General features: G+C 36.6%; 1 protein-coding gene across 8 annotated transcripts in view; it reads right to left on the bottom strand.

Annotated features, from left to right (window-relative positions):
* Nucleotides 1–26,001, bottom strand: part of SYNJ1 (synaptojanin 1) — a 65,203-nt gene that overhangs the window by 4,806 nt on the left and 34,396 nt on the right. For 5 of the 8 annotated variants that reach the window (XM_082784844.1, XM_082784841.1, XM_082784842.1 and 2 more), the window contains 17 exons: nucleotides 25,512–25,703; nucleotides 25,290–25,374; nucleotides 23,952–24,092; nucleotides 23,332–23,524; nucleotides 21,792–21,950; nucleotides 19,641–19,797; nucleotides 19,158–19,275; nucleotides 18,829–19,044; nucleotides 17,982–18,060; nucleotides 16,797–16,959; nucleotides 13,387–13,593; nucleotides 12,852–12,980; nucleotides 7,313–7,360; nucleotides 5,648–5,686; nucleotides 5,483–5,553; nucleotides 3,831–3,939; nucleotides 2,765–2,985 (listed from right to left, as the gene is read on the bottom strand). In XM_082784844.1, the coding sequence (XP_082640970.1) occupies nucleotides 2,765–2,985; nucleotides 3,831–3,939; nucleotides 5,483–5,553; nucleotides 5,648–5,686; nucleotides 7,313–7,360; nucleotides 12,852–12,980; nucleotides 13,387–13,593; nucleotides 16,797–16,959; nucleotides 17,982–18,060; nucleotides 18,829–19,044; nucleotides 19,158–19,275; nucleotides 19,641–19,797; nucleotides 21,792–21,950; nucleotides 23,332–23,524; nucleotides 23,952–24,092; nucleotides 25,290–25,374; nucleotides 25,512–25,703 (2,327 nt within the window). The remainder of the gene's footprint in view (nucleotides 1–2,764; nucleotides 2,986–3,830; nucleotides 3,940–5,482; nucleotides 5,554–5,647; nucleotides 5,687–7,312; nucleotides 7,361–12,851; nucleotides 12,981–13,386; nucleotides 13,594–16,796; nucleotides 16,960–17,981; nucleotides 18,061–18,828; nucleotides 19,045–19,157; nucleotides 19,276–19,640; nucleotides 19,798–21,791; nucleotides 21,951–23,331; nucleotides 23,525–23,951; nucleotides 24,093–25,289; nucleotides 25,375–25,511; nucleotides 25,704–26,001) is intronic. The other 3 variants (XM_082784847.1, XM_082784846.1, XM_082784848.1) reach the window with 3 other exon arrangements.

Below are 26,001 nucleotides of genomic sequence, written 5' to 3' on the forward strand. Positions count from 1 at the left end.
ATTTTACTATGGGTAATAGTTAAGTTCTCTGCTCTTTGACAAATGTAAAATGTGTTTTATTTTGAGAAAAACACCAAGACTGCAATTGTGTCAGGGTTCATTTGCGTTAAAGAGAAATGCTAAGTCCAACACCTACTTGTTTTTTCCAAACAGACTGAGACCAGCAGATTCAGTGGTGACTAAACAACATAAATAAGGTTTCTAATTGTTCCATAAACGATGGTAAAGCAAAATATTTGCTATGGCACTAGTAAATACAGTTAACACTATCAATTTTTATTGCATTATAAAAGGGAAAAGCAAACTATGGTATGACAATCAATCCATTAACATGGGCAGGTGATTTTAATGTGGATGAGACTCTAGATGTATGAAAACAAGATTCATACATCTTTTCTGCTTGAATAGATGGAGACCACATACAAGATTGGTAAATAGATACCTGTTACCCTGACGGTTGCTCCTGCTTGTGAAAGAGAGACATCAAAGGAAAGAAAATTAGGAAGAAAATCCAAGTAACAAGCCAACCTCACATTAAAAATACTTATTTTTTAACAAAGAAAAACATTTTAGGAGATACAAAAATATTTATTACACAACACTATAATAAGTTTTAAATTCCTGTTGTGATTTTGTTGTAAAATTCATAAGCTTTACCTTTAAGAGTCAGAAAAACAGCTCAAGCCAGTTCTGATGTTATTTCTATACTGACATGCATTGTGCATCTGACTTGTGCTTGTTTGTGAAAACTGTTTAGAAGTCTTTGCCTATGGGTGGTCTTATTCTAACTATCCATTATTATGAAAAGCACCAGTCTCCGTTCTGGGAACTGTATTGATATAATCTCACCCATCTATAATAATAGTTTAAGCTGAAAAACTATAAAGACTTTCAATTCTATTAAAAGCCAAACATTCTTTAATTTGCAATAAATAAATTCTATTTATAACAACTACTTTGCTTTTTTAATATGTTGCATGGTAATCTATGAAGTTCCAAATATTCACTCTGTATACAAGCAATTACTTTTATAAAGAGAAACTTCTGTTCTTAACTATCACAGTCAAGCTTTTAGTCAAAGGATGGGATTGGAATCCCACCACCTCTCAAAAGCCTTTGTGATTAAAATAATTTTCTCAGAAAATTTCATATTTACAAATGGTAATCAAGAAATAAAAGAAACATCATTTAACCAAACTCTTAAAAAATGGGAAAAGGAACATTTCAAAAAATAAGCTAGAGACAATAAATTAAACTCAAGGTGGGCCAATGTTAATCAAAGAAATGTGATTGCAGAGAAAATTACAGCTACTTGAACTGGTCTTAAACTATCTGCTTTCACTGTAACAAAACAGTATAGCCACAGCATTAGCCAGCTCAAAGACCTGTTTATAGTGTTTCTGAGCATACTTTTGATTGCTGTGTATACACACAGATAAATGTAATTTTCATAATAATTTTGAAAGAATGGGTTGCTTCCACAAAACCATCAGTGGGAGAACTACATTTAGAAGGTGTGAGGGCTTTCAAAAGCAAAAAAAAATGCAATCCATTTCTATTCAGAAAATTGGTACGTTCTTAAGTACCTTCTGCCTATATATATATTTTCTACTGGCAAAACTTTATACTTTCTAACAAACTCTAAAGTCTTGATATTCTACCTGTATATTCAACAATATTCTCCTCTTTTTTTTGGCTGAAGTTTCCAAAATGGAAAAAAAAAACAGCAGTTAACAAGCAAAGAGAGAACTTTAGAATTCAAAATCAGCAACTCATTGAGGCTGCTTCACTGTTGTACAAAATAGATATTACCTACCAGCTTTTTGAAAGGGGACTTCAGATATAGAGATAAAGTAAAATCTAAGATACTGCTGTAATTAAAGCTTACATAGTCATCAATGTCCACAGCTGAGTGCATTAAAAACCAAACAACACACCACCAGAGAAAACAACAAATTCACTGTTGGAATTAAGAAGGCACAAATCTACCTACTTCAAGGAACATGCATCTTTATTCACATAATGAATAATATGGGCTAGCACCTGGTACTGTAGAGATTAACACCACTGGCCTTTAATGAATAAGTTTAGCCTTATGCATGTATAATCAGCACTGGAAAACCCACTTCTGCATTTTTTTCTTTATTATTTTAAAGTGGTAAGAAATTGACTTTTCTTAGAAAAAGGTTTTGTTTTTTGAAAGTAACACTCTCAGTGGTCCTACAGAACACAATACCAAAGTTACCAGACTGAATTTTCAAATTATTTTGGTATTTTAATTGAGAATGGGGAACGGGGGAGATAAGTGTTTTTCTGTTACCTATCAATATCATCATCCTGCAATCAATTATCAGACATAAAGCACTATATCATGACATCTATAAAGCTTACTCTTTATTAAACAGGAAACAGCATTATGCATGTGTCCTTATAAACTTACATTTTAGATTGTGTATTTTTCCATATAAAACTGTTAAATGACAACATAATTGTAAGAACAAGTTGTTCATATGTCTGTCATAAGAAATCTTAAGTTAAATGTTTAGTATGCAAGACATTAGTTATTCACAGACGATACAAAATCAGTTAAGTATATCCAACCAGAACTTCAGAACTAATCTTTTGACCTTCGTATTTGTTTGTTTGCTTTAGGAGTTTCTCACAGTTCTACAGCATGCAGTACAAGCTGTGTTAATTTACATAACAAAAGACATATATATGAAGTTGTTGGGTTTTTTTGGGTTTTGTTTTGTTTGAAACTTACTTGCTGCTGTGCAGGAGCAGAATCAGAAGGCAAAGTGTGAGATGATCGGCTACGAGGCGGCGGTTGTGGGGGTGGTTCCAGACTTGGTGGGGCACTTGTCTGAGGCGGGTGTGATGCCACTGGTATCAGCGGCTCCTGCATCCTTAGTACAGGCGGTGGCTGAGGGACAGGCTGGGCAGGAGCAGCCTGAGGCTTGAGTGGTTCCGGAAGCAACGGTGAGCCTGCAAGTAGATTTGCAGCACTGTTCACTGTTAAGAAGTGTTTTTAGAAATCTTAAGAATGGCATGAATGAGAATGCACAGATGTGGAAGCATGAGAGAGAAATGCAGAAGGGCTGCAAGAGCAAGTGTTCATAGCAAGTAGACTGGAAGTCATCAACAGCCCACCATATCTCCAGTAAAAAAATATTACTCTAGATAGAAAACAGAGCCAGAAACCACACCATTCTTAAACATACTTCAGGTGAATTTAAATATACTTTTGGATACCACCATTATAAAATTCATACTTTGATGAATACATAGGGGGAAAAAAAACTTTATATTTCAATTTAGGAAGTGGCTTTTTAGAGTCAAATATAAATCCTATTCCAAATAAGATGATTATGGAGCAATCACTGCAGAGAACGATCCAGAGGTCAACACATCTAATGGGAGAGACTGATAAGCCTAGACACAGCAATCTGATAAGAGTTTTTCTTAATGGAATGAAATCTGGGCCTACATTTCCCCTGACTGCTGCCTATTATCTGGTAAGGGTTTACAGTAGTGGTTGATCATCAGCACTAACTGAAGCTGTCAGATGTTATTATATCTGAGAATCTTCATTTGTAGTGAAAAATGAAGACATCTGCTGTTAATAGCAATGCATTTGAACCAGAGACAGTACCACAATAGTGACATTTAGATTTAGCTTTTTAAATATATATGTGTGTGCGTGTGTGTGTGTGTATATATATACACATACACACAAATGTATATATAAGTATATACATATACTTATATATAATATATATATATATGCTTATAAATATATATAAGCATACTACAGAAGAAATAAAACTTACCCCTTGGTGGTTCAGCTGGTTTGGTTTGAGGTTCAGGTGCTGGTCTTCCACCAGAGGGACGGACATGGCTTTGTGGTACGCTAATAACTCCAGCTCGAGGTGGAACAGTCTGCCATGATAATGGGTAGAAAGAAAGTATTTCAAATTCTATTTCAGATTTGTAGTCATCTACTGCTAATTGACTTGGGATCATTATGACTCTGTGAAAAGTAACTTCTGTGATAACAGTTGTAGAGCAAATTTTTTATGCATTTATACAAGCAGAGAATATATTCTCAAAATACTATGAGTGCTCAAGTCAAAGCCAAGGATTTTTACAACAATCTTCCTCTTTATACATTTACCAGTGCGACAACATTTACAATATTTATTATTTTGCCAGAATTTGTAACTCAACTTTATTTAAGTCTCTAAAATGTTTTAAGCAACAAAACCAAAAGTATTTTATTTTGGGACCTAATAAGTATATACTGATAACCCACTGTCAACACAGACCGTAGATACTGTCTACTTTTTAGGCTGTAACTGGCCTCCTGCCAATGGCAAACAGAAGCTACAGCCAACTTTATATACTGAAAGTATATAAATGTGCACAAGAGACTATGGTTAGCTCTTTAATCTGAAACTTATGTTTGCTAATTGTAAAGAAGGTACTTCTGCTCCCCAGCAAACAGGATTTAGTGAAACATACATTCTGCATCAACTGAAGGCTAGAGTCTTCCCAAACTTTTTGGAATATGAGCTTATATGCTGGGAATTGAATTGCTCTCTTAAAAACAAACAAACAAAAAAAGACCTATATCAGTATTTAAAGAGAAATCAGAAACCAATGCAGATTGCAATTAATGCTGAATGAATTATAAACACTTGAAAACCAAATGTAAAGTGTTACAGTAAAACCCACTAGATTTCAGAAAAAATCATGAGACAAATAGTTTTTGTTTCCTCTGGAATTGTGTGCATGGTATATTCCCACAAAAAGCGGATAACAATGCATCTTCTTGAAATGTTTTTCAGAGCAAATCCCATCAGGCAAATATGCAAATATGATTTTAAAATATGCAAATAAACTTCACCTCTTAAAAACAAGAATCATCCTTGTTGTTACTTTTACTGGATGTAGGTACAGTACTTAGAAGGCTGTGTGTGATATCTGATTCATTATGCTTGGCTGAGTCCATTTAACAACGATCTCATGTTTTAAACCACATAACCTCTGAAATATCTGACTTCCCTTTCATTGCCAAGACGTATGTCACTGGGCTCTCTCTATATATTTAGAAAGTAGGCAGAAGGACTGTTGGATTAAATTCTAAAATGCAAGCTAAAAATTATACATCAAAAAACCAAACCAATCAACAGAAACAAAGCCTACAATACTCCCCAGGACCACTCTGGGGGAAGCAGAGCACATGTGGTTACTATCCCTGGTCCTGAAAGCTTTGGAAGGAAATGTTGCCCAAAAAACAACCTGAGAGAAAGAAATGGTATCGTGTCAGCTTGAAAATCCAAAAGAGTGTCGAGCTAAGGCTTGAAAGCATATCTTGTGAGATTTTCCTCTGACCTTACATCTGTTATAACTTAAAAAAACATACCAGTGCAATAAACTGTAGAAATTTAGAAGGAAAATTATTTTAAGATAGAATGCCTACCGGTCGAGTAGCAGCATATCCAGCAGCTCCTGCACTTGAAAATCCAGTTGAAGGTGGAGGCTGGCTACGAACTGAAATAGATATTAGAGATTGCTTACTTAGAAAATGTTTCAAAATCAACTTATTTCTATATTATAATTAGTACAAAGCATGTGTCTGTATTACCTAAGTTATCTTTTCTTTGTGTTCCAGGACTTTTTTGTGCTTTGAAGCATGGAAAAAAAATAGATTATCTTTGTTAGATAAGTTATAAACAGGTATTATACAGTAACGGTACATTATCACTAATGGAAATGGGAGCAAGAGACATTAGTGTTGTTTTTTTTTTTTTCTATTTTTCAAGTTGTTACAGATTAGAGTCTATTCATCAGCTAAACTGTGACACTAGTACTCTTACCCCATGGCACATGAAAAGTAATTCGACCCTTCTAATTACAATTAAAGTTAATCACCTCCTGTTTGTTGCAAACTAAAGATACCCAGTTGCACAGGTACCCTGTGTTCTGAACCTTGCTAGAGAAAGTTGCTTCTTTCGTCATATATTCTGCAGATGTTTTTAACAGCAGTCTTTAAAACAAAGGGAACTTATGCAACATGCTGATTCAACAAATCATGCGATCAGAAGAGGACATCCATAATTATACATGACTCAGCAATCTACAGCTTCTACACCAAGTTCCTGAACTTACTCTTTATGGGATAAATATATTACAGCACCAACCTCAACATTTACATGCTGATGCTCATGACAACTTTGTATGCGACATTCAAGTTGTGAAGTGCAAGATATGAAAAAGTTACCTTTACCTCAGGCAAATGCACAATTTCTAACAGGCAAAGAGGTTTAGGATTCTGGCTTGTGTTTCTGTTGCCTATTTCCCAGGAAGGTAAAATCACCATGTCAGTTACAGTAACTGGAAGGGATACTCTGTGGTACATAAGACACTTAGTTTATCAAATCAGCTTCCAGTTGGGAGACAACCCTGCTTTCTTAGAACGGGCTTCCGGGTCCAGTTCTCAGTAGATGCAACTTGTACCCAGAAGAACCTGGCTCTAGCTTACCCTACTTTGAGCAGGCGATTGGACTAGATGACCACTAGAGGTCCCCTCCAACCTGAACTATGCTACACATGCAGAGATTTTGCCAACACAGCAAAAGGAACCAGCAGCATAGCCAAAATGAACTATAGCATACAGGAGACTACTTTAGGACTTTCATTGCCATACCTATTTTTGCCGCAAAGGGAAGAAAAACAAAACTCTCCTGGGAAAGCTAAAACAGGACCCATTCGGAACCATACATACATAGTCCAACTAGAATAATGCAAGAAAGATGCTTCCCATAAATGCATATCACATACATTTAGGCACTAGAATCAAAATACATACTCTATGCTCTTTAAAAAGAGTTAAAATATTAAATTATAGGGTAAATTATTTGAATAGAAATTTCTCCCCTCAGAACATATGAGTATGTGTAGCTCCTTATGAAAAATTAGGCTATCTAGATTCCTGATTTAGCTACAGGCATAGTATGTACTCTAGCAGTCAGTCAGTTACATGTTCTGAGAGTCAGCCTTGAAAGTATTCTTCTTGATTACTGCAGTCTATGTCTCCACATTGTTTTTTGTAAATGAAGACTGCCTTCTATAATAATTCACACCATCAGAAAGCACCTTGCCTGTCTGAAAACTATGTTAAATAATAATAATAAAAAAAGATCCTATACAATAAATTCCTTAATGAAACTGTCTTCAGTGTCACAAGGATAATATCACTTGGGTATTAACACAGAAATCAATTTCTAGAATACAAAAATTGTTATGTTACCTTCTACTTCTCTCTTAGCTACCCCAGGACTGGGAGGAGCTCCAAGACCTTTTCAGAGAAAGAAGAGAAGCTGTACATTGCATAAGAAAAGCAGCAGACTGAGAAAGCAAAAACAGAAAGGATACTGCCACAAGACAGCTCTACGTAAGTTAAAAATGGCCTAGCTAGATTGTAGGTACTTGTAGGAGATACCTGTTTGGAGCAGCATGGGGAACACAGACTGACAGGAGTTATAGATCAAGAAGATCATGATTAGACACATTTTGCATTACAGCTGAAAGGTTCTTAAGTATACATTCTCCACAAACTTTTGTAAATTCAGAATGGTATCAGTCTTTAAACTCTTCTAAGTCAGAGCACGTACCTATACTCCAGCACTTGAAAATATACGTACATCATTTATACCCTGCAACATTAGGGCTGCTTCCAGTAACTCAGGAGAATACTATATAGTACATTTCTGACAAGAGTATATTTGAATAACCAAGTTTATGGAATAAATAAGTTTCTAATTTTGCACAACGCATTGTATCCTACAGAATTGTATCATGTTATCCGCAAGCAGCACTCTACTTGAGAAACCTGTACCAACTGGTGCAGAGAATATCTGCAGTAGATGTTCCAGTTCAGACTGAGAGAAAGAAGATTTTCAATCATGCATAATCATGCTGAATTATTTTGATTCTGTAATATGATCAAGCGTATATAGGGTCCATAAACTCGTATGGTAACAACATGGCAGGACGTACATGTAGATAACACCAGATGGTGTGCAAGGAGGAATCCTTAAGGCATGTGGATAGGAGTTAAATAACATCTGCCAACTCTGGAATGGCTTTAGTGTAGGTGACACGAAGGAGCTACTGTTCAAGAAGCCTGCCTTAAAAGCAACTTTTGCCTTAGCGATGACACAGCCTCATGCTTTCTCATCATGTGCCAATGTGTGGTATCTGCTCAGGAGCTCTCTATGATCTGGAAAGAGCGCTGCGAGTTTTGGCAGTTATGGGTGGAGGTGTTAGTGGGAAGAGTAGAGGCTGGTACGTGACATGTCAGATCTCTGGTTTTGCTGAACATCTGGTTTCAAGATGTTCGACACTGGTGTATGTTATGTATTCTGGGTGAGTTCCAGGCTCTGCCAGTTAACCTTACGTTTCCACTGACAGTGATGTTCTGAGAGAAACAGCACTGGGGAGGGATAAACACAGAACACAAGCAGGGGGCACAGAAGGAGAGCACTGCCAGAACATGTCATTTTCAGGTATTAGCTCTGCTCTTCTCCTGTGCAACCCAGAGGAGCACTGGGGAAGAAGATACAGCAGTAACCCACAGGCTGTTAGAAGCCCACCTGCTAACTGGAGAAATAAAAAGGAGGTAGAGAGCATTCTCACAGGACACCCTTCTGAACCTAGCTGTCCATCTCATTACATGGAAATGGACACAAGAAAACCTCTCTAGGAGTGGGAACTAGCCTGTTCATTTCACAGACCTTCTGCACTTTCCCCTCCCAAGGCTCACCTCAGCTCATACTTTGAATAGGTATTTTCATTTATTTATTTATTTTTTTTTTTAAGCAAATCCTGTTTTCTGAAAGATTATTAATCAACTCCTTTCAAGGAAAGGAATGGAGAGAGTATCTTTGACCATAAGCACATAGACGCATTCTCATGTTGATGTACCATACAAAAGAAGACTTCTGTGCACGAGGATTTTAAAAGGGTTAGCAAAATTTAAAAATATTCATTAAATGGGTGAGAAAGGGAATATAAATCAAATACCCCAAATTTCACTCACTAATAATGCTCTTCAGTGGTGACAAAGTGAAGTTATGTTGTGATAATGCTATCACAACTGGCACTGTAAGAACCTTTTCATCTTAAGGACAGGAAAAAAGGTACACCTCAACCTGGAACAAATTTTTGGATGTGATTTGTAACTGTTACCACAGTCTGCATATAGCTTAAAATTTCTAACTGCAGTTTGAAACAGAGTTGTGCAGGCACAGACACCACATGCTTGTTTTACAATAGTGTTTTAAGGAAAGGGGTTGGATTTATATGGAAACAAATCTGTAACTTATGCCCTGACATCTTTTAGACAGAACTGCATGCTTTGCAAAGGTTACATTTACACATTAGCTTAATGGAAACTGAACTCCAACCTCTCTTAAATTCAAGTGTCTGTGTGTGTGCGTGCATCCACTGAAAAGCTGTGGATGCCCCATCCCTGGAGGTGCTCAAGGCCAGGCTGGATGGGGCTTTGGGCAACCTGGTCTGGTGGGAGGTGTCCCTGCCCATGGCAGGCGGTTGGGACTGGATGGGCTCTAAGGTCTCTTCCAACCGAAACCACTCTATGATTATAAATACATACACACACACACATACATATATATAGGAGAGAAACCTAGGCCATTTACTAATGTTTGAACAATGCATTAACTGTTTTAGGATTAAGGCCTTTCGTTTCCTCCGTTACTGAATATTCATTCTTCAGCACAAGAGGAACAATTGTGTCACCATATTTTTCTTTTTAAACAATAAAAATTAGCTTTTTCAGAATGACTGTCACGTTCTAATGTACTCAACTTTAATTCTGATCTGAATTTCAACTTAACTATCAATGTACACTAAGAAATACTTGCTGCTTGGGTGCATTTGTTTTTGTAGCTTGGCAACCTTGCATTTCTTTTAATATCAATTTTACTACTGCATTTTCCAGGTTTAAGATATTTATCTAGAGGATAATCACCGTGAAAATTAACACTTTACCCAAATTGTTGCATATACTGAAAATACTGTGCATTCTCTCAGTCTTAACCTCATTTTCACAATTTAAACCAATGATAAAGACAACTATCAGCCCTTCCTACATGAATCAGGAAAATTTTGAGTATTATTGTTAAAGGAAAAAAACAAAACGTGATTTAAAAAAAAAAACAAACAAAAAACTTCAGTTAATTGACAATAGCCTTTATCATTTCTAACCACTAGAGTTAGCACATAGTCTTGTTTCCATTATTCCTTGAATTCTGAATTGATTTTATGTATGACCAACCTCTAAAAAAACACTTAGATGCCCACGTCTTACTCACTTATTGAAATAATATTGACCCATGAGAAGGAACACTATGGGTACCGAAGGGAGTGAAGCCCTCAAAATAAAACGTTAGAACACATGGTTGGGGAAGGTGGAATAACATTTAAAATGTACTACGTTTCCAAGATATGATCATAATCATTTTGCTTGTACTACAGAAGTCTAAAACAAATGTTTCATACGCATGCACAGTACACAGGGTTATTTTTCATAGTACTTTCATAGTACAAGAGCTGGTATTCTAGATAAGAGAATCAATGTAATTTACCCAAACATTATGACATTTACACTGCTTCCAGTCTTGTGCTAATTTGCTCAGAGCTGAGCTCAGGTACTGCTGAAAAGCAAAGCATTATGCTTTATAAGCATACTCCATAAGTGGAAAATGAAGCAAAAGCAAACAAAGTAGGATGAGCTTCAGGTCAGAATTATGACAAAACATACTACACTTCAAAAATTGCATAAAAACAAGTTTTATGCAAAGCTATGTTGGGAAAGAGCAAAAAAAGAAAGGCTAATGTTTATACAATTGAGACTGAAACTACGCAAATTGCGTCTATGTGCAGAAAACCATCCAGAAAACCATACATGTACACGTGACTATCCTGTATAGTCACATGTCATGCATTATGTATACACCGACTATATTCTCAAGCTTAAGCATTTTAACTAATTTGAAGTATCACACATTTGGCATAATGACTTCCTCCCCTCAACTGTACCTAAGAGCTATGCACATCTCTGGCCCCACATCAGAATAAGCTATATTTACATACTCTGTAAAATAGATTATGTATTTTCTGGGATTGCTGAAAAGTTTAGAATTGTTCTCTCAAATAAATGTTTCCACCAACTGAGTGCCAATGTCTGATGAGCCATTAAGAAAGTATTCCAGAGACTCACTTTATCTCATTTATTAATGAGCTGATATTTAATGAGCTGATATAAGTCCAAGCAGGACAGCTCAGCTATGAATCGCATGACAAAAAGGGACAAAATTAGTTTCAAGAAGCACTTCGGAGAACAGGTGAATTGTTATAACGTGCAAAACCAGGTCAAGACAGAAAAAAAAAAAACGCTAGCCCAGAGAGTTTATAATGCCCTCAGCATTATCAAAAAAAAAAAAAAAAAAAAAAAAAAAAAAAGAATTAGGGGAGGATTATTTCAGCATTTTGTTACTTTGTAAAGCCTTGTAGTTCTCAAGTGCCTTTAGAGTAACTGCATAAATTCCTTTACTACATTTGTGTTGCTAAATTACAATCTAGTTCCAAGAACTATAAAGCATATTTCATGTCTCTAGAAAGGGCTTCGGAGCACATTTCAGAGACTTGGAAATAGAAAATAAACTATCTAGATGTCAGTGTACAGCTCAGTGATTTGCAGCTCTTCGCTAACTGGTAATCATCCAAGGGAAATTTAATTTCAGCAGTAGTTTCAACCTGAGCAATAAATGGATAATCACTCCAAGTAGCTACAATCACAGTCCATTTCACAGTGCTCCAGATCATGGACAGCGAAGAAAAAAGCCTATACTTTTCACAACTGGAAACAAGATAGCTTTCACAGAATAGTTAGTTACAATATAGGGTATGTTATGACCAGGACAAAGTAATAAAAACCTGTAACAATCTTAATGTGTAGTGTATCGACTTCTGGCAATATATTTATTCATAAATATCAACATCATTTCTGCCTTTGGACATCATTATATTAAATAAATATCATCACAAGAGACCACCACAGAATTTTTGCTACATAGTCATATCCAAAAACAATTAAAATCATTACCTCCAAATTCTTTTCTAGCAGGTGCAGGGCTCCTACCGCCTTACAGTATTTAAGAAATGAATGCAGCAATAATGAAAAATATCAGTACAGTAAGAGGGAAGAAAAAGAATGAGAAAGTTAAAAATGACAAGGGTCAGTTTGTTAGTTGCTATGCTGCCCATATGTTTCTGAACATCCACTTTCTCTTAACACTCAATTGTTTATATTTTCAGATGATCCAGATGGACTCTACGTTAAAAACTCAGACATGATAACATGCGTGTATACTGATGTCAAAACTAAAGGAATAGAAATCATTGAATGCACAAGATTATTTATCTTTTATATAAAAAATGAAGATGCTATACAAAAGCAGAAGTGTTGATAAACACTGCTGTGGGAAGCCCACATTTTTGAGCTGTGAAAATAAGTTTATAAACATTATAAAACTTATTCATTAGGCAAAGAAAATGATATTTAAATGGTGCTGAAAAATGATGTTATTTCAACATCATACTTTTGCTACTAAATGGTATGAACAAAACATTTCAGTGAAAAACTGGTAGGTTGCATTGCACTCTAAATCAACAATAAGCAGTTTGGGTCTGGGACTTCAAAGCTCATCTCACAGAGCTGAAACAAAATGTTCCTGCCCTCCTGATACGTGTCACTACATTACCTGATGGTGGAGGTGGCCTTTGTGGTGGAGCGGGACGTGCGGGAGGAGCAACAGGGCGAGGTGGTGGAGGACGCTTAGGCTCCAAGGTCTGAGCAGACTCTTTCTGCTGGGTACCAAGCTGACTTTCACCTGGAGAACATGACAAAAAACAAATTAATCACTTGCACAGTCTAATCACAGTAAAGCTTTTCTAATAGAAAATTATTTTCAATATGATGATACAGAAGTAGAATCGGGGTTTTAAGAGAAGAAGAATGAGGAATAAACCAATGATGAAAACAAGCTGATTTTCTAAACCAGGATTTTTGTCTCATATGCTTAAAAAGCATATGCTGATGGAAGAATGAGAGTTGATTTACCCAAGGCTGCCTTTGTAAAGTTCTGCGTAGAATGCATAATGACAAAATTATTCATTCCTTCTTTTATTAATCTAAAAGCACTATTAAAAATACTCTATAAACTAGTATTTTGCCAGTGGGCCATTCCACTGCCAGGCCATACAGTAATAGAGCAAGTTGAGCAATGTAATACCCACTGTGTGTGGAAATGGGTGGTCCCAGAGTTTTTGTAGGTGCTCGGCTCGGTCTCACTGGGAGCGCTGGTCCATCTGACAGCGTAGGCGACTGACAGGGACTGGAACGCGGTGAAGAGCTTGGGGAGGTTCCTAGACCAGAGCTTGACGTTGGCTGGAGATGCTGGGGAAGGATTTCTTCTACTTCAGCACTATAGTCATCGATGTCACCTAGATAACAACCACCCCAAAAAAGAAAAAGCATGTAAAATAAAGGGAGCTATAGTTATTTTAAAAAGTGGGAAGATTATGAACTGATTCTAGGTAGGGGATTTTCTGCAAAAAACCCTTGAAGGCAAGGAATTTTCCCAGTGATCTAAGTATGATTCTTAATCTAAGTATGATTCTTACATCATAAAGTCACACACAAGGAATGTAGATATATTCAAATCAGTTGAAACACTCCAAATGCACAAGATTTCAGGGTCTTGTAGTATTTGAGGTCACATTTTAAAGGAACCATACAGTTTCCCATGGGATAATTAGTAAAAATTTAACCAATAATACAGGCCTCTGAACCTTCAAAGTTCTGCTTTCTACAGGAATTGGAAAGAGATGAAGTGCCACGTGACAACAAAAAGCAAATGTAACCTTTCATATAGGTTTCCCATACCTGTACCCTTATCAAAACATACCTTCCTTTATGAAATACCTGTACAAAAAAAAACCCTTTGTCTACTCTTTCCAGTATATCCTAGAAAAAAGAAGAGCTGCCACCTCCTTTCTTTAAGCTTTTGCAGTATGTTTGCTACTAAAAAGCTTGGATAGAAAACCAGAGCAAATGAGCTATTCAGTCCTAAGACAACAACAGAAATCAACGTGGACATAATGACTACATCCAGCAAGTATATCTGTTCAAAAAAATAATAACAGAAGAAAAACCCAGCACCCTATAAAATACAAAAGAAAATGGAATACACATAAGAAGTGTCACGGGTTAAGGTGTAGAAGATTTGTTGTTGTTTTGGTTTATATTTGTTTTTAAGATACTGCTGGAAAAAATAGATGTTTTACTTGCTAAGGATGTAAGAAGAATACGCTGTAACATAGCAAATAAAATGAATCAGACCTCCCAGAGAAATTTATTTTCTGAACACAGAGGCCAAAGCACAGGGCTTGAGCAATACTTACAATGATTAAAAAAAAGCTACCAAAAAAAAAAAAAACCAACAAAACATAAAAAGACAACAAAAATATATGCACAACTTAAGCTTTGCAGGTCTGCCTACAAACCTTCCTGCTTTCTTCCCCCAGATATTCTTGAAGTGAGACACTAATGAACAAATAAAACAAAGCTGCATATAAATCCAATTCCATTACTCAAAATTCACATTCAACTGCTGTGATAAAACACATAGGCTTACTCCCACACAGTGATTTGAAAATGCTTTGATAAACTACAGTCAGTACAATACATCAGGAGATGATGTTATTGATTCATGATATTCAGATTATTCAGACATCATGATTCAGATCTCATGAAGGCATAACACTATCTAGAAACCTTGCACACATTTAAAAATCTCCCTTGACCTTGTGTTTAGAACAGTATCTCAGTCTATCAGGGTTTTTGAAAACACTCTCTTTAGTAGACTTTTAGCCATAGCAAATCATTTCTTGAACTCCAAGTGTGGTATCCAGCCACATGATGAATGTCCAGAGAGGCTGTTCTATCAGAAAAAAGACATTGCTCTATTTTTTCCTTAATTATTCTACTCAATTAAAAAAAAAAAAAAAAAAAGAAAAATTATACTCCCAAGATGTTTGCAGATCCCTGTGATAACAAATAATTACATATCAAGGAAATAAATTCATTTTAGGACTACCTTTAGAGGCTTAGCATTTTCTTTATCTTCACTCAAGTCGAAAACTGTCTTTACTACACAACTTGATCCACTTTTCAAAACATCTGACAAGAAGCTTAAGGGCCTTCTAAGAATTAGAATTGTGTTTTCAATTGTGTTTACCGATTGTATTTTCAATAGATACTGGGAGTCTGCTTTCATTAAATAGCTCTTATTTCTATCATCTAGAACTACCTTTGAGCAATATTGAACAAAGTCCCTCAACCTAGGAGGTTGACTTTCTGTGATCAAGGGCCTAGTTTTGATGTAGCACAGCTGTGTGCCCTTGGCATACATTTACTGCAAGAACTGTGACAAAGTACATAGATTAGAAACATGAAGAAAAGCAGAGGTGCACTTGCTGCAACGGTGACACTCAGCAGCTCAAGGAATCCATTAAAAAAGTAGTGACAAAAATGACAAAACAGGAAACTGGAAAACAGCCATTGAATGCTCAAGATCACCCTGTTGCAAGGAGCTATAGAGGATGAAGGCTTCCTCATCCAACTGATATTTTCTTGCCTGTCAAAGGTTGATCGTGGTTTTTTGGGGATAGGACTAATAAGCTTCCATGGTATTAGCCAAAAAAGTAACTGTTTTGTACTCTGAAGCCATGTATATAGAATCACAGAATGGTTCGGGTTGGACAGGACCTTAAGACCATCCAATTCCAACCCCCTGCCATGGGCAGGGACACCTCCCACCAGACCAGGTTGCCCAAAGCCCCATCCAGCCTGGCCTTGAACACCTCCAGGGATGGGGCATCCACAGCTTCTCTGGGCAGCCTGTGCCAGTGCATCACCACTGTCTGAGTGAAGAATTTCCTCTTAATATCTATTCTAAGTCTACCCTTTTTTTTTTTAGTTTAAAACCATTACTCCTCAGTTTTTCACTACGCTCCCTGACACAGTCCCTCCCCAGATTTCCTGCAGTCCCCCTCTAGGCACTGGAAGGCCACTATAAGGCCTCCCCAGTCTCCTCTTCTCCAGGCTGAACAGTCCCAGCTCCCTCAGCCTGGCTTTGTAGGAGAGGTGCTCCAGCCCTTTGATCATCCCCATGGCCCTCCTATGGACTCATTCTAACAGGTCCATGTCCTTCTTGTGCTGGGGGTCCCAGAGCTGAACACAGTGCTTCAGGTGGGGTCTCATAAGAGCAGAGTAGGGAGGGAGAATCACCTCCCTCGATGCTTCTTTTGATGCAGCCCAGGATACTGTTGGCTTTCTGGACTGCAAATATCCTGCTTATAGTGTCTCTATAAACAGTAAAAGCTACCTGAACAAAGCAACCTTTGAGACATCACAGAATGAGATGAAAATGATGAGCAAATTAGTAAAGCCTATGCATACAGCAACAACGAAGCTGACACTGCTCAACAAGTTGTCAAGATATTGTTGCAAATAACCAGATTTACCGTTTACCTGTTTCAGCAAGGTATATGCTTTTTAAATTGTAGTATCAGTATATATATTAACCAGATTAATTAGAACTATAAGCATTTCAAAAATATCACTAACATTTTTTTCAACAAACCTTCCATATCATAGTCTGCAGTAACCTCAGCATCTTCACAAAGCAAAGTAGAGCTTGTTGATGAAGGCAGCCCAACATTCATCTTCTCTAGATTCATTTCGTCTTCCAAACTTCTGATCCAGTCTGGATTTTTCAAGCTTATGTTTATAATCCTTCCTAGTAGCTGAATTGTCAAAAAGGGATGCACAAAACAAATTGTTAAAAATAGCAATATTGTAATTCAGCATTCTAGATTAATGAGGCAAAAAAATAAATACTGAAAATATCACAAGTAAGGGTATTAGAATTTATGGAACCAAACAATGACAGTGACATGTCACAGAAAATAATTATGGTCACTTCATTTTGGTAATTAGGTACACTTATGTAGTTTAAACCATTAATTGCAACTACTTAATAACTTTCTAAAGAAAAACAGACAACGTATCTAACAAGATTTTTCTTTCCAGTTAATACGAAAGTTTCTGGTTTATTTATTCTGACACAGACACTACACTTTGTAAAGGAAAACAGACTTGCCAGTAAACTACATTAATAAGTCATTAGACACTAATAAAACAGCAGGCCTTCATTCTGCAGGCTGACACGACACTGAGCCCCTATCATGCATGCACCTTCAGTGAAACTCTCAACAGGTACGGGGATCCATCTGCAAGTATCACCTTATAGAATCTAAGTCTTAACAGGACTATAGCTCAGTAAAAAGCTGAGTATGAGAACTGAAATTTTTACAAAGATGAAATACCGGCCCTACAGAAGTCAATGACAGAGCTGCACTCACTTAGCAATGTGAAAATTTCAATACAGGAATGATGAACTCTTAATAATACCAGGCTATAAAAGTGATGAAGTAGTTCATACTACAAACTCAAGTTAAAAACTACACTTTTTAAGTAATTAAAGAAAAAATAATTTTAAAATCTTTTATTTGATGAAGATCCCCTTCAACTTGGAATCTTAATTTCTCTAACGGTCCTTATCCTAAAAATAAATTTATTTTGATACTTTCTTCGGCTGGTTTTTGAAAGAAAACATAAATGCTATGAGGCTATCAGAAGTATAAAAAAAGACTAAATGCAACAGTCTACTATGAAACACAAAAACCTTGTAAAAATCAAAATGAAGTACTGCTTAAAAATTTGGATCTTCTGTTGCTATTCAGAAGTTCAGTAATTTTTACATTACCTCAGTACCATTCAAATTCAGGACATTCAAAGCAGAGCTTCCTTCCAAAAAGGTTACCCACATCTTGTCTGCCACGAACCTGTAAAGTCCATTGGTAAGTGATTTGTAAATGATCATTAAAATACTTCATCCTACCTACTGTCCTCTGAAGCCTCTCACCATAAAGATTTTTAATGATTCCCTTGATGGAAAATATTTTATTTCTTTTTAAGTTCGTATATATATATTAGCTAATAAGCTTTAACTGAATGTATGCTTGCAAAATAAAGGCAAAAGAACTAGGCAAACATCACACAGAAATCACTGTCCTCTCAAAAATTATGCAGCTACATTTACACATTCAATATTCATCGAGTGGCTACAGGTCAGATATCAGTATTAGGTGTTCCACATTAGCTGGAACTATGTGCTCGGGACTATGCTCTCAGCTTTATGAAAACAACAGCAAAAAACACACAACACTTTTTGCTCCATTAACAGCTTTGTGAAAACACAACATTCACAGGGATCCTCTTGACTTCAGATCATTAAAACTGCTGAACTAATTTTTGAATACAAATCTGTACAAAAGTCATACAAATAACAGATTTAAGTCTGATTTCTGACAAAGCATAATAATCTCTCAAAAATAAAGAAAACGTGGGAAAAGTCTGAAAACTAAAACACATGTAGGTACATAAAACACATCTTCAACTGTAATTGTTCAACATTAAAATAAGACTTGAAAGCAATATTAAAAATGAAGCAGAGCAGAATGGAAACACCCACTAAGAAAGTCACTTCAATTAAGAAATAGATGGGAACAGTGAAGAGGAATAGAGATTAATAATGAAAAGTCTTTTTTAACCTTATAAGTATAACTTCACCGTAGCTTGCAAATTTTTGAAGAAGATCATCGATCAAGTTATCATCAAAATAGCTTTCTTCTCCTGAAGAACTTCTGATGGAGACCATTACGGTGCCATCAGGTGGCCCTTGCATTGCGATCACCGCCTTATAAACTTTCTGTCTCTCTTCTGCTTCAATTTCAAATATGTCAATGTCAATCAATGCCACCACAGGCCTTGAAAAACAAATGAAGAAAAACCCATAAGCAAGAACATCTGAAGGAACAAAATATAAAAAGCATTGATATTAAATCCTCAACGATGAGGACTGTATAAGAAAAACTGAAACCTATGATCAGACGTTTTCAGCTCCGCTCTTCCATAGTGCAATAAGGTACCAGGATTCCACGTGTAAGGGACTTTACTGTCATCGTGAAAACTAGCATTCAGAAGATCCAGGTCTTCAGCTACATTCAGCATCAGAGAAAACAAAATGGGAAAAACATAATGATTATAGGAACATGCTAAAAAATAAATCATTTGTTTTGAAAAGGGAAAAAATGAAAGCCAAAACCAAGCATTTTACAGAAAAACAAACAAACAAACAAAAAAAAACCAAACAAACAGAAATTCCTTTTGAACTAGTGAAACGTCAGTAACTGCTGTCTGATTCTTGAACCTCCTGTTCAGTGTTGCTTCTATTTATCAAAGACTGTTAGAAGCTTTCTGTCTGGGATAGAAGCTCAGAATCACCGGCACTGTGAATGTCACTAAATAGATCCCATAAGCCGGTTAAAAGAATCTTTAAAACAGTTTAAGGAAGCACTCAAACCTGATCGGTCAAAAGGCCATTTCCTTCTTCTCCAAAGAATACGATCTGTCCATGCTGGTGTGCGACATTTCTCACTGGTGTCATAGTCATCCGAAAACAGATCATATTTGTACGTAGGAGCAAAATTAATTTTCCCCTCTAAAAATCCCCTAAAAATCTGTAAGAAATAAAGCAATTATATGTCATGCCAGAAGACAGAAACAGATGGGAAACAGCTTGAAACTAATCAGAACTCTCTCTTTTAACTGTGAAAATTGTATACACATCTCCAAAAAAGAGTCATTTGATAGTATGAATCCTTTTCCAAATTTTATCTGCTGGAAGCATTCTACATTTGCCACTATGACTAAATAGCAACCCAGACAGATCATCATTAAATAGAAATATGTCAACATTTATGTCTTTAAACCCAGACTCCTGAGCAACCTATTGTTCTTCCAACGCTATGCAGAACTTGAGGCCACCAGGAAGACAGATGCTGTCCACAACACTTTAATTAGTTGATTAGTTGCTCATTTATCAGCAAAAGTTGGGAACTGAGGTTTATATTTTATGTACCTGTCTGAACATAGGTAACATTCCCAGAAAGGCAAGGTGTCCCACAAGAAAATTAATAGGAGTTAAGAGGAAGAAAAATTTTTAAAAAGACCTTAAAGTCAATACATTTGATATGATCTGAAAGATTAAAGAAATATTATCACTCATTCTTCTCAAGAGGAAAGGAAAACAGAATAAAAAATGTATGTGAAATTATCTGTCAAGAGTGCACAGGGAATTTAGAGAAGCAGAATCAATTGCAAGTAATCAAAAACCCTGAAGCCCTGTTTGGTATTTCCCAGTGTAACAGATACAGCCAGCTGACAATGCCCTAGAAGGCCAGGAGATTTGCTCGCTCCTGACGTGTTTAAATTAAACATAAGCTAAAATCCTTTAGCTAGCTGAATCAGCTCCAATCTATAGCTTAATCTTGCACAGGCAGTTTTACCTGGTCAGAAATCTGGAAAGTACCAATCTAACTTAGATCTTATAGCCAAGTCCATATCAAACACCAGGTTAGAGTGCTTTTCCAGTTGAAAATATAAATCGAAATCCAGTCAATTTAAACATCACCGTCAGATCATCCACAACTGCTGAGACAATTTATGAATTTCTTTGCCTTCGGTAATTATTTCACTACCTACAGTTATTAAAAAAGGTGCTGTGTATATGCTTTTCTTGAACGACAGATAGATGCTGGGGTGGGGACATGGGTCTGTAGGGGTGTTAAGAGTCACAGGCAGCAGAGCTCCTCTTGCCAGACAGCTGCATTGCCCTGCTGCCCAGCCAGACATCTCCCAGTAATGGGGTATCAGCCTGAGTGTGCACTAACGCCTCTCCTTGTTTTCCCCAACCAGGGGGTGATCTTGAGTCTTTTTCATATTCTGTTATTTTCCATAGATCTTTCCAGCTTTGTATCTGTCTTAAGTGTCCCTGCAACCTCTCCCACTTGGATCAAATGAACAGGCAATCATGCTGTCTGAACCTACATCATTTTTCTCTAGGAACTAGGCTATAAAAACAATTTTGTCAATGTTTTCCTTCCTCTTCTGTTGCACAGGACATGAACGTAAATCGAAGAGAATTCTACTTCAGAACAACACTGCTTATGATCAAAGCACTGGCAAGCAGACAAAACAAACACAGGACTGCCTCTAATTTTACCATCTACAGCATTCCCACATAAAGCTGGAAAAATAGATTATACACTTTCGCACAAAATTTGACTCATTACAAATATTCCTTTAACTGCTACATACTGCCTCCCCAAGAAACCCTAAAAATCTAAATCTGAAGCTTTCTTCAGACTTCATTGTTCCACACTCTTTTTCTTTGGAAGTAAAAAGCTATCATTTGGACTATATGTTGTAGTCAATCTGCTAATTATTGTTCCTACAACTAGTCATTGTATTGGTATCACTACCTCTTCAGGGCAGTTACAAGCCCGTTACTAAATGTTGCTGTGACCCACACACCCTTCCACACTACTGCCCTGACAGAAGTGATAAAACGTTCTGGGGATCATAGATTTACAGAAGCACCACTGAAACTTGTTTCTTGAAAGCCAAAAATAAAAACCAAGTATTCTTAAATGCAGTAGCGTTTTTAAGATACCTGTCCAGAATTTTTCTGATTGATAAGCTGGTCTCCTGCTATAAGGGAATCCCAGTTTTGTTGTCGTATTAGTTCTTTAACCTCTTCATTAGGAATGTCTATTCGATAATTAAAGTCACCACACCAAAAGATATAGTCATGGGAAAACAGCATCCTTCCCTGTAAAAGACAAGCACACACTGAAGTTAAAAACAATCAAGTGACAGAAATTTACTAGTTACAGGTGCAGTTCTTTTTTTTTTTTGTGTTTGTTTTTGTCTTGTATTTTAATTATAAAATATGCGTCATTTCTAGCTGATGAGGACAACTGAAGTATGTGTTAGTATTTAGCATGCACATGGTTAGAACCACATAGCCAAGGGTGTGGTATTCACACATCCATGATATGAAGGAAGAAATAACATTTATGTTGTTTGCATTTCTGAAGAAACATGAATCATCTGAATTGGATTCCAAAAATTCCTCTTCCTTCTGCACCAGTTTTAGAAGTTTGCTCCAAGATGACGACTGCTACCTGTATCACAAATAAGTTACAAAGGAGAACAACAAAACACTATCCTGCATTTCTCTAGTACAATACCCTGACAAACTGCAAATTGAAGCCTTTATTATTCAAATTAAATTGAAGACTACAGCTACACAAATTTTTCAGTTCATTCAGTTACATAAAATTTTCAAGGCTGGGAAGAGACGGAAAGGCTCTTTTAGTTTGAAGAAAACCTAGGGTTTAAAGTGAGAACTTTTACTTTGTTTTGATTTTTCCATTGTCCTTAAGTAGATCTGCCCAGAGCAGATACACTGACAGATTAAAACAACAGCACTTAGGAAACAGTTTCTGGAAACCCTAAAAATAAAACACTTTCAAGAAAAGCTGAAACAGAACCATGGTGAAAAATTTAGAAAAAAGAAACCTTGTAAAATCAGGTTTCAGATATCCTGTACAGCGCCACAGGGCTAACAAAGGACATTTTGACTGTGCAATTTAAGACAGCTTCAAGGCTCAAGCAAGCATTTTGTTGCAGTGTTAAGATCACCAAATATTTGTTTCTGATAACCCCTTATGAGAATAAACTACAGAACTATATGATCTAATTTGACAAAAATGAATTAATGAGAACTTAAAATGAGTTAACAAAAAAAAATCATTCTTATGTGAAAATAGTGCAGAAAACAGTGCTGTTTCCTATGGTTATTTTTTCCCCCTCATATTTGATTAGCTTCAGTATCTACAGAAGTTCTACCATTTATCAGGAACCTAGAAAGCCTCTTTCCTATGCTAAATCATGTGAATAAATGCAAGTGAATTTATGCTTCATCTCTCCTATCAGTCACTGCAGTGGAAAGGTCAGTTCTTTTTCCAGTCATCTACTTTAATAAAAATTATGGGAACTTAATTATCTCTGAGACCTCTAATCCAAGGAAATTTAATTTCTGCAGGCATCTGAAGAGGGGAGAAAAATAAATAAATCTTTTGGATGACACTGCTGGAGCTCAAGGGATTTAATCTCTCATTTTTGAAGGAATTTGAACACTTGCTTACCATTGGAAAACTGAGCTTGCGAGCTATTTCTGCAAAGTCTTCATTTCTCTCTTTAACTTGTGATTGTCCTGCAGCAAAATGGCTGCAGACAAAGCAAAGACTGGATGTATGGAACAACATCCGAATTGCTACTGCACCTTTGTTACCCGTGGCTCCTCCCATGCCAGTCTTTACAGTATCAACAGCGACGTCCCTAAAAGAGTTAAACAACTGTTAAACCTTTAAACACAACGGCACAGAAGTCAACAGCTTTAAGTCTGCCTGAGAAGTGCTGTATCACTGGGTGCTTTGCAAAGCAACCAAAGGATAACAGCATGGCATTATCTTGGGGATATGACATTTTCACATTGTTCTTTCAGCAGGAAGGCCACCGAACCGTTTTAAAAAGATGCTAACAGTTATCGAGCAAGCAATGATATAACACCTCAGCTTTTCAAGCCTTCTAGGCAACTGATACAGCATTTAAAAACTACAATACAAGAATTTAAGCAACTAGTTCCCCAGAAGACAGAACAGCTCTTTTGGAGCCCAACCTCCTTCTTAGCACTCTTGGCTATTATTTTGCAATACCCAGTAACCTGCAGGTGACCCAGCCTGGGCACAGCTGTGCGTTCACTGACCTGATAAAGGGAGCGTGCTGGGGTCTGATGAACACAAACAGGCAGACGCCCACTAACTGCTCGGAAGCCAGCAGCACATACTTGTAATCCCTTGATATAGTCTTCTGCAGTTCAGCAGCCCAGAGCTTCTGATTCGTTGTGCTAGCCGTGGGATTAAAAATGCCAGTTTTAAAACATAAGAAATTAAGCAGGTATCAAAAGTGTTGATCTAGTTGAATGATGTTCATACAATAACCTTAACCAAACACTGGGGATGTAAGTCAAAGCCACGCTACGAATGATGTACTTCTGAGGCTAAAATAGAGAAGCAAAACCAAAAGAATTTTTCTCAGGAGTCACCTCCTGGCCTAGAGCTCAGTTAATTTTGGAAAACAGAGATGTCTGTGGTCTTAGATCAAGAAGAAACTTCCTTGAAGACATAAAAGTATGGTTTTCAGAGCTAGCATTGGATGTACATGAAAAATAACAGATCTGGAAGCAGTGCTAACTAGACAGTGTGAAATTAGGGGATGACACAAACTGCCACTCTATCCTCAGGACAAAAACCTGTGCAAAGGCTAAAAGTACAATAGGCTTTAGATGCTTTTTCCAATGAATTAAAGCTTGACAAATGCCACAAAACTTGCAGAACAGGCAGACAAAACAACCAACAAAGTGAATACAATCCCAGGATTACACACAGACTTCATCATTAGTATTACCCAGCACTGGTAAAAGTGCATTTGCATACCCCACAGAGGGGAAAAAATATATATATTACCACTCCATGGTAATACCTATATGTAATGTATGGAATAACAGAGCTAAATACAAACTAGAAACAGATCAAATTATGATCAAATTTTACTTCTGCTCTTAATAACAGTGAAAACTGATAGTATGGAAGGATATACTTGTTTTACAAAGATCAGAATCTGATGGAAGACATTACATAAAGGCACACTGACAATACATGCTTTTGGAAGGAAAAAAAGCATGAGGGCTCGCTGTTCTCAGCGGTAGGAAGGCACAGAGACTGCAGAACGCTACCATCAGAGAGAAATTCCTTCAAAGCGTGAAGTGAGGGGAAAAGTTAAGCTACTGAAGGTGCAATCCAAAACATAGCCAAGTACTGACTGTTTGGATCCTGGAGATTACATTCTAAGTAACGTAAGTGGTCACAGCTTTGCAATGGAAAGCTGAGAAAACGTCTGCTGTCCTGGCATAGAAACCAGCAGAGAGAACCGGAATACAGTCAAAAAATAATATAGAATAACCCCAACAATTACAATTAAAGAGAGAATAAATAAATAACATTTTACTCAAAAAATGTGGTTATGTAGAGATTTTATCACCTACCTTGCATTCACAATGTTTCCTGCATTTAACTCCACCATTTCTTCAAATCCAATAGCAAATATGTCTACAGGCTTGCTTCTTCGATCTGCATTTAAACATTGAAAAAGCTATTTGTTGTTTACAATTAACTTCAGAACCAAGGCCTCAAATATATATTAATGTTCATGACCTAATTAAGAAAATCAGAGTTTTCAAGGAAAAATGACAGAATACAAATCCTACCTTGGAATTCATGAATACCAGCTATGTTTGGTGCGTCTAGAAGCCAGTCAGTGAGGGTCTGATTTTTAAAGGCAATACTTCGAAACTGCTTCCCCCCATTGACATTCCATGTCCCAACGCAGACTCTAACTTTTTTCGGTTTTGCATACTTATAAAAGTTTTCACACATGCTCTTTAGCACTTTTACAGATGCTGCAAAAACATTTGAAGATATGTTATTTTTTTATAGTTTTTTTTTTTTTTTTTTACCCAGAAAATTTGGCAATGACATCTTCCCTTAAAAAAAAAAAAGAGGCAATAAATCCATGCATAGACATACAGAAAGTTAAACTGTGAAAGCAAGATGGATACAGCATTTTGCCAGGGAAAGTACGTTTGCAGATGTATTATTTGCCTAAGTAGGATACTGACTGAATTAAAGATGGTAGTAATTTGTTCAAAATAGATATGTATTTACATATAGTAATATAAATATAGTAATATATATTTA

Source organism: Aythya marila (assembly GCF_965140915.1).
Source record: "Aythya marila genome assembly, chromosome: 1".
NCBI classification, from domain to species: Eukaryota; Metazoa; Chordata; class Aves; order Anseriformes; family Anatidae; genus Aythya; species Aythya marila.